Source organism: Colias philodice, chromosome 30 (genome assembly GCF_061535455.1).
Source record: "Colias philodice isolate Cphi_HAF_F1 chromosome 30, ilColPhil1 Martin Lab GWU primary, whole genome shotgun sequence".
In the NCBI taxonomy this organism is placed as follows: Eukaryota; Metazoa; Arthropoda; class Insecta; order Lepidoptera; family Pieridae; genus Colias; species Colias philodice.
The window spans coordinates 734,271-744,167 of record NC_143115.1 but is presented as its reverse complement, the minus strand read 5'-3'; the positions used below and the strand labels follow the sequence as shown (position 1 = coordinate 744,167).

Sequence of the window (9,897 nt, the reverse complement as noted above, 5' to 3'; positions counted from 1 at the left end):
AACATAAAGATATTGTCATTGTCTTATAACAGTTATTTATTGCAAAAAAATTATACACAAAGAAATAAAACTTGATGTGACTGTACAAAAACCCGGTTGATTATTTTTTTATATATATTTTTCCCGTTATGTATGTGTTATGATCTATTATAAAAACAATATCTCATGTGTATTGGTCCAACTCAAGGGTTCAGGCCCAACTTCCATAGTAAAATGCCCATTCTCCTTTAATAGAAAACTCAAAGATTAAAAATTAATTTGTCAAACGAAAAAAAAATATTTATTTAAACAAAAAATGAAAATATTTATCTAGAACTTTCCTCGTAATTTGAGTTTCTTTTTAAAGAAAGGGTTTATTGGTGACGGAGTTGACGGTTTTAAATTCGTTTTATTCGGTTTTTTACTACTATCAAAGGGGATATTCGGACTTTGCCGTACACTCTTATAATAATCTATAGTTCCTTGCATGCAATTATTTTTCAACACGAATTTAACTTTTTTCGGCGTCTCCATGTTTTTATTGTCCACTTGTTTCTGATAATTTTTAGCTCTTGATTCTTTGTTATCTGTTTTATTTGTTTTTGCGTCGTTAGTTTTAATTTGTTTTTCTTTATTCGCTTCTTTCTTGACTAATTTAGTAGTTTCTTTAGGAATGTTTTCTTTTTTAACAGGTTTTGAATCTAATACTTTTGGCTTATTCCTACTACCATTAACTATAACTTCATTTTTCTTGCTTTTCCCTTGTTTTACTTTATTCGCTACTTTTTCATTTTTAACCTTTTTAGAAACATTCTTATCATCTACGCAATTTTCTAATTTGTTAGAAACATTTTCCTTGTTAGACTTTTTATTTAATTTCTTTTCACTTAAATTACTTGAAGTTTTCAACTTAGTAACTTTAGTGTCTTCTACTTTAGCCTTTTTAATCTTTACTTCGTTGTTTGGTTCTTGATTTTTACGCTTGTTGTTTTTAAATTTATTTTTGCTGGGTTTTTCTGTTCTTTCTTCTGCTGTTGTATCACTTTGTGAGTCGCCATTCTGAAAATAAAAAAGTATTTTTTTTAATCTAATATATATAGATCTCGTGTCACAATGTTTGTCCTCAATGGACTCCTAAACCACTTAACCGATTATAATAAAATTCGCACACCATGTGCAGTTCGATCCAACTTGAGAGATAGGATAGTTTAAACATGTAGGTACCACGGGTGAAGCCGGGGCGGACCGCTAGTGTTATCTTAATACTATTATAAAGGCGAAAGTTTGTAAGGATGTATGGATGTATGGATGTATGGATGTTTGTTACTCTTTCACGTAAAAACTACTGAACCGATTACAATGAAATTTAGCACACATATAGAGGGTAACTTGGATTAACACATAGGATAGGTTTTATCCCGGAAATCCCACGGGAACGGGAACTATGCGGGTTTTCCTTTGAAAACGCGGGCGAAGCCGCGGGCGGAAATCTAGTATGAAAATAAATAGATATGAAGTTGTTAAGAAAACTAATTGACTGTAGCATTTTTTCTTTAAGTTTTACAGATAATAATTATTTTCTTTGCAACTATATACATTATATATCATACTGTATTCACAAAACAATAAAAAATAGATACCATATGAAAAAAATCGTCTTTTTATAGGAAAATGAACATACCGTGAGGTTTTTCTGTTTGTCTGTTTGTACATCTTCCACAATACTGAGCCCGGCGCGAGTTTTGGCGAGCAGACGCTTTCTGTGTTTACGACGGAGACCTGAAAAATAAATTATTTTATTATTTTTAACACAAGAGACATCACTACATAGTATAAAACAAAGTCGCTTTCTCTGTCCCTATGTCCCTTTGTATGCTTAAATCTTTAAAACTACGCAACGGATTTTGATGCGGTTTTTTTAATAGATCTATAGAGTAATTCTCGACAAAGGTTTTAGTATTTAACATATTAGGTTTTAGACAAAGCGGGCGAAGCCGTGGGCGGTAAGCTAGTTATATGCGAATAAAATTTCTAAAGACTGCATAGATCCATTTTTGAAGTGAAACTTCTCAGGGCGCGTTGAGAGTAAAATTTCAAGGGGGCGTCATGGCGATATCGTAACGTCATGGAGTGAGGCGACCATTTTGGTATCTTTGAATCTTGCCAAAGAAGTTTCACTTCTGACACGTGTGCTGAGCACACATGCTTTTTTTGTTTTTTCTCTTTAAGTGCAAAAAATTCTACTAATATGAATGCGAAAAATTCTACTAATATAAATGCGAAAATTTGTGAGGATGGATGTATGTGTATGTATGTTTCTTACTCTTTCACGCAAATACTACTAAACCGATTACAATGAAATTTAGCACACACATAGAGGGTAACTTGGATTAACACATAGCATAGGTTTTCCGGAAATCCCACAGTAACGGGAACTATGCGGGTTTTCCTTTGAAAAAGCGGGCGGAAAGTTTAATAGCTTATAACATATACAGGGTGGAAGGTTAAGATGGGGCATGAAGGGCAGGTACCTTAACCGTTGTAGCTACATGAAAACGTTCTTAGGAGACTATCCTTAAATTCTTGAGAAATTTTAATCTACATTCACAGATTTTTGAAAAAATGTACGGTCAGCAAGGAAATCGGCAGTTTTCAAAAAAAATTTTTTTGATGCCAATCGATCCAGTTTCTCATGGGGATCAAAACACTCTAAAAGACCAACTGAGGTATGAGTACTAGAAAAGTCAGAAATCGCGAAAAACTATTTTCATTCATGAACAAGTAAAAAGACAAAGGCACAGCAACATAACATGCCAGCGACGCGGGGCGTGAGCGGGCGGTGGCTGGCAGCTCGTGCACGAGATGAAAAATTATTTAAATTTGAATATCGAACGAACACGTCACTTTTTTATGGCTTATGTAAACAATAACACATAGAAAACAAAAGTTACCAGAAGTCACTCTGTCTTCACTAAAAATGTCCTTAAATAATTTAGAACGTTTAGATCTGTTAGAGGCTTACTTTTTAAATAATAAAAACCCAACAGTTGCATTGGAATGGTACAGGAATAAATACCCAATGCGACATGTACCGACGCGAAAGGTAATTGCGAATCTTGTAAAAAATCTAGCAGAAAGTGGCTCATTTAAGAAAAGCTTGACACGTCCGCATCGTTCACGCGTATTGAATGAGAATACGGTGATAGCAATTTTAGCACTAATTGTGGAAGCATATCCCGAAATTTCTTCAAAACAAGTTGCCGTCGAAGTTGGTTGTTCGCACTGGATAGTTTTAAAACATGGAAGAAATACGGCTACAAATGCTACCGCCATGGGCGATTAGATTTATTTTAGACAGATTGCAATGCTTGGAGCATTGCAATCTGGGGACTATACACGCAGAGTTGCATTTTGCAGATGGTTACGGGGCAAATTTAGTAGAGATAATGATTTTATGAGTTTTCTAATAGCGCATCTTTTGTTGAATCACTTATTTTCTTAGTGAATGTGTGGAAATAGTTTTTCGCGATTTCTGACTTTTCTAGTACTCATACCTCAGTTGGTCTTTTAGAGTGTTTTGATCCCCATAAGAAACTGGATCGATTGGCATCAAAAAATTTTTTTTTGAAAACTACCGATTTCCTTGCTGACCGTACATTTTTTCAAAAATCTGTGAATGCGGATTAAAATTTCTCAAGAATTTAAGGATAGTCTCCTAAGAACGTTTTCATGTAGCTACAACGGTTAAGGTACCTGCCCTTCATGCCCCATCTTAACCTTCCACTCTGTATATATAAATAAATAATTATATTAATATATATAAATAAATATATAATAATTAATCGACATACCTCTAAGAGCCAATTCATCAGCGCTAACAACGAGGTTTCTCTCAAGATTCCTCAACGCGGCTGCAGCTTTCTTTTTAGCGGATTGCGGTAATTTACTTTCTACTTCTTCAACTTTAATTTTCAGGGGATAATCGTCGCGGGATAGTTTCTCGAATCTGAAAGAAATTATAATTAAAATAGTTTTAAAATCATGAAATATCTGTTATAATTAAATATAGGTTATCCCTACATACTAATATTATAATCTTAATATACATATATAAATCTCGTGACACAATGTTTGTCCTCAATGGACTCCTAAACTACTTAACCGATTATAATAAAATTCGCACACCATGTGCAGTTCGATCCAACTTGAGAGATAGGATAGTTTAAACGTGTAGGTACCACGGGCGAAGCCGGGGCGGACCGCTAGTATTATTATATAAGTGTAGGTGTCTTCCAAATTTTTCAGGACCTTACAAGGAAAAAAGTTGTCCGTCTGTCCGTTTACACTGACCTGTCCAAACAGGCCCTCGCTCGTCTATAAGCCCTGGGACAGGAACAGCTCTTCATCAGCAACTTGGTGCGTTCCACCACCAGCTCCGAGGGTACGGGGAGGGGTTCCAGTACCACGTCTACGTGACCAGCTCGAGGGTCTAGTGCTGATGACCTTCGGGGGAAATAGAATAATAATACGTTAAAAATTAAAATTATAATATGTATAAGTAACACTTTGTATTTTTTTAATAAAACGTAAGAATAATTATTAGCTCTAATTTATTTTAATTTTTAAAATAAAAAATTGAAATTAAAATTAAGTGGAGCTAGTCAATTATGTGACATTTATTAAACAAACTCAAAAATTAACAATTTTAGATCTTTCAATGGATATTTGTGAGCGGAACACAATAAAACAAATAAATTACATATGTTAAAAAGACCTGAAATATATGATTTTTTGTTAGGTTTTCAACAAATTCAAAAACCAAAATTCAATGCACTTAATCATTTCAAACAAAAACCATGTCTTGAGAATATATTCTGCCTTTTAGATTCACTAAATACTACTTTTTCACGTAAAATACAATAAAATTAATTTTTTAACTACTATTTTTCTTTTTTTATGCCACTCACTGTTCACTCTCCGTTTCCTGATGCTGTTCATCATCATCCTCATCATCGGAGATCAGCTCGAGAGCATCCGGACCGCCGGCTGGACAACCCATCTAAATATATAGTTATATTATTAATAAATTAAAACCCATCTGTTTTTTAGCAAAAAATAATATTTATACTTCTCTTGAAGTACGAGGATGGTTCTTATGAAAAAAAACGTAAACAAAGTAGGTACCACGGGCGAAGCCGGGGCGGACCGCTAGTTTATATATAATAATACAATGGGGCTGAATAGTTTGTTTGTTACGATATCTAGGAAAGCTTATACAACAAATAGGAATTGAGCAATGCGGGTATAAACGCGGTTCACAGCTAGTATATATGTCGCAGTCATCTGGTTGAATCTGCTATTTGATTAAACAACTAGCGTGTTCATTGAATGGCGTCATTTAAATGAATGACTAGGTACATATTATGATTACCTTATTATTCAAGAACAACTGACGTATTTTATTAGTTTTTGATTGATAGAATTTTCTTTATTTTCTACATATTTTGGATAAACATAATAAAAAGAAAAAAAAACAGTCTACCCCATCAGAAATAAGCGAAGATATACTGTGCACTAGATAATATTCTTTACCCGCATCTTAAGCCAAAGATGTAGGTTCTTATCCCATCCCATCTGTAATATAATTTTATCTATACTCCAAATAATTTCCAATACACAATAAAAAATAAATGTGTGTGTACTATCAGTGTACACACGTAAGAAGTGAAACTTCTTTATGACCTTAATTTTCAAAAAATAATTTACTATATGCAACTTTACAGAAATACGTCGAATCACGCGTGGTAGGGATAAGAAAAAGATGGCGCGTAACGGAAAAATGTCACGTGTAACGAAAAAATGTTACAATAAATTTTTTCCAACCCCGATAAAGAAGTTTCATTATTCCTCACAAACAACCCACCTTTTTCCAAGCCACAGTAGCTCCAGCATACTTCAAGCCGGCTTCGCTCTGTTTAATCCAATCAGTCAATAGTTGACGGCAAGCGATGGCCACTTGAACACTTTCACCGTTGCAAACATGCTTTAGATAGGGATCAATTAGTTCTAACAGGCTCTCGTTGGATATCTTACCTTTGGATATCTGTAAATAAGTAAAAATACTATCATAGACAAACAGGTATAATTTCATAAAAAACACCTTACTTAAAAAAAAGTCAAGCAGAAGAGTATGGCATCTAAATATAATTCGAACTTCTTAGCTTTTAGCAAGAATAACAGCTCTAACAATGTATTAGTAAAAAAAATAAAAATAAAAATAGTTTATTTCTTTTAAGCAAGTTATCATCTTGGGTTGGAGGTAAGTGCCTTCATTTAAGTGATAAAAAAAATTATTCTGTAATATTAGTGACTAGCTGCTCCGCGCGGTTTCACCCGTGGCTCCACTCCTGTTGCCCGTAGCGTGATGAAATATAGCCTATAACCTTCCTCGATAAATGGGCTATCTAACACCGAAAGAATTTTTCAAATCGGACCAGTAGTTCCCGAGATTAGTGCGTTCAAACAAACAAACAAACAAACAAACAAACTCTTCAGCTTTATAATATTAGTATAGATTCATACTTACTTTAGACAATTCTTCTAAATAACAATCAATAATATGTAATATTAACGACAGAGCATTTCTCGCATAAAACGGTGTCTTGAGCGCCAAAAGACCTGAAATAATAAAAATAATATGTTTTATTAAATGGTAAATATAATTTTAATGGATACTAGTGGTCCGCCCCGGCTTCGCCCGTGGTACATATTTACGTTTTCTCTACATAAGAACCATCCTCGTACTTCAAGGAATATAATAAAAAAGAATTATCGAAATCGGTTCCGCCGTTCTCAAGTTATGCGCTTACCAACACATTGTGGGATTCATTTTTATATTATAGATTAGATAGATATAATAAAAATTTGTTTCTTTATTAATTTCAACCAAAATTAAAATGTTATTGCATGTAAAATATTTTGTCCAAATTTGGACAGGTTTAATTTTGATAAAAATAACAATACTTTATAAGTTCTATTTAATATTTTTTTGGTAATGTGATTTGTGTGAATTATTAGATAAAATTTAGACCCACCATAAAATAACCTACATTGTACACCAAAGTTTTGTTCAGTTACAAAATTTTCAAATAGAACTAACATTCCCTAGTTTAGGGGAAAATAAGACAAACATACAAAATAAATATATTTATAATCTTCTTATATATAAAAATGAATCGCAAAATGTGTTGGTAAGCGCATAACTCGAGAACGGCTGAACCGATTTCGATAATTCTTTTTTTATTATATTCCTTGAAGTACGAGGATGGTTCTTATGTAGAGAAAACGTAAACATGTACCACGGGCGAAGCCGGGGCGGACCGCTAGTATATATAAAAATGAATCGCAAAATGTGTTGGTAAGCGCATAACTCGAGAACGGCTGAACCGATTTCGATAATTCTTTTTTTATTATATTCCTTGAAGTACGAGGATGGTTCTTATGTAGAGAAAACGTAAACATGTACCACGAGCGAAGCCGTGGCGGACCGCTAGTTATTAGATAAAATTTAGACCCACCATAAAATAACCTACATTGTACACCAAAGTTTTGTTGTTACATTATTTTCAAATAGAACTAACATTCCCTAGTTTAGGGGAAAATAAGACAAACATACAAAATAATTACATTTATAATAAAACTAACTAATACTTACCATCCTCAGAAGACAGCATATTGGCGTACTTTTTACAAGCCTCTAGGTCCCAATCCGTGCGTAACAAACATCGAAAACTGCCGCGCAAGTAACGACGTACAAGCTAAAAATTAGAAAAAAAAACTTTTTTTGTTTGAACTCGCTAATCTCAGGAACTACTGGTCCGATTTGTAAAATTCTTTCAGTGTTAGATAGCCCATTTATCGAGGAAGGCTATATAAAATAAATAATAATAAATAAATAATAAAGGACATTATTACACAAATCGACCTAGTCACACAGTAAGCTCAATTAAGCTTGTGTTGTGGGTACTAGGCGACGATAAATATAATATTTAATAAATACATATATAGATAATAACACCCAGACCCAAGAACAAATAATTGAGTTCATCACACAAATATTTGCCCTGACCGGGGATCAAACCCGGGGCCGTCGGCTCAGTAGGCAGTTACTTTACCACTGCGCCAACCGCGTCGTCTATATATCAGCACGCTAAGACCAACAGGAGCGGATAAATGCAAAACCGCGGGACACAGCTAGTTATACAATAATAATATATGTATATACAATACTCACCATCATAAACTTATCAATCCTATGCTGGTCTATCCCATACCACTCCATGGCTAACACTTTGAATCCCACTTTTGTCATCATTAATGCATTGTCGAGCTGCTCAGTCGGGAATAGATCGAGGATCTGCGATATACTTTCACATAGGTCTTCCTGTAATGGGTTTTTACAACATTAATTATATGTTCTAAGAAAAAACAACGATAAAAATACTCTATTGTGAATTAAAAAAAGCATGTGTGGTTTTATGAAACCACGGTAAAAGTGCACAACTTAGGCACAAAATTATCATATTTGTACGATAATTATCGTACGATTCGAAATTTTAAACGGTTAAAAAGTTACATTCAATAAAGTTTGCATTTTTTCTCATAATTTGTTAAATTGGTTAAATATTACCTGAACCAATGGCTTATCAGACATCCAAACTGCGTAAAAAAGTCCTTTCCACACACGAATAAAGTCATCTTCTTTGAAAACTGTAACAAAACAATTGCAATGTAAGCAATTTATTTTTCGAATTTTTCAAATAGATTACATCTGCTAATAATATTGTTAATTTGAATAGTACGAAGTAAAATAAAAGACTTTTTGTCAATTTACGACGTAGAATAGGGTCAATAAATAGAAAAAATATTTCGACAAATACATACGCTAAATTTTGAGGTTATGTCTCAACGTGTGGTTTAAAAACAAACTATATTATTGATCATTTCTTATCAATTGAACATTAAACTCACCATAATTCTTTGAAAAACAATTCAAAAGCCACTTTTTAAGTGTTTTCAACACACGATCGCGGCTTTTCTTCTCATTTCCAGATAATAATTTTGCAAATTTAAATTCTTGTGCGACTACTAAAACTTTTTCTTTCTTGGGTTTTGTGAGTAACTTCTTCTTATTTTTCTGCTTTTTAGCACTCCGTTTATCGACCACCTTCATATTGATACACTTTTGGTAATTGGATTTGTTTAAATAATTATAAAAATTGAACTAACATTAACGCAACGCGAGCAAACCGCGACGTATTTTTGTTAGATGACTGACATATTTTGTCACTGTCAGCTTAAAATTTAAATACCTATCTGTCAAGATTATAAGTATAGTGCGTTTCACGAGAGAGTTCCCCTGCCGTTATGTTGGCATACCTGACTGTCAAAAACGTCAAAGAGCTTAGAAGCGTTACAGAGCCATTTCTCTTTCACCACTTCTAAGCGTATGCGGCATGATGCCAATCTCTAAAACATTTATAAATTTCGGAAAACCTCGACAACTCTGTAACGCTTCTTAGCTCTTTGACGTTTTTGACAGTCAGGTATGCCAACATAACGGCAGGGGAACTCTCTCGTGAAACGCACAATATACGAAGAGAAAGAAAGTTTAAAATGTAAACAGTTTTTTTTTTCAATATGGATATTTTAAGATATCTACTTTCATAGTTATTTGCGTTTTAAGTCAGTTTTGAGCTGCACTTTTACAAGTTTCACTCTGTGTAAGACGAAAGATACGAAACAGCACGCAACTAAAACAGATTGCCATATATTTGCATTTAAAATACTTTGGCACGCTTCCTTGTCGCACTCGCCAAAATAAGATTGCTATCTCTCTAAATCTGAAATCTTTTTCTT

At 33.6% G+C, this 9,897-nt stretch overlaps 1 protein-coding gene across 1 annotated transcript; it reads right to left on the bottom strand.

Annotated features, from left to right (window-relative positions):
- Positions 1-232: 232 nt before the first annotated feature.
- LOC149475344 (ribosomal RNA processing protein 1 homolog) lies at positions 233-9,309 on the bottom strand. Its single transcript, XM_089713381.1, has 11 exons — positions 9,010-9,309; positions 8,669-8,748; positions 8,273-8,422; positions 7,694-7,796; positions 6,566-6,657; positions 5,903-6,082; positions 4,947-5,038; positions 4,330-4,482; positions 3,831-3,985; positions 1,661-1,758; positions 233-1,038 (listed from the first exon to the last, which is right to left on the bottom strand). The coding sequence occupies exons 1-11, from the start codon at positions 9,209-9,211 to the stop codon at positions 310-312; spliced, it is 2,034 nt and encodes a 677-aa protein (XP_089569507.1). The 5' UTR covers positions 9,212-9,309; the 3' UTR covers positions 233-309.
- Positions 9,310-9,897: the final 588 nt, after the last annotated feature.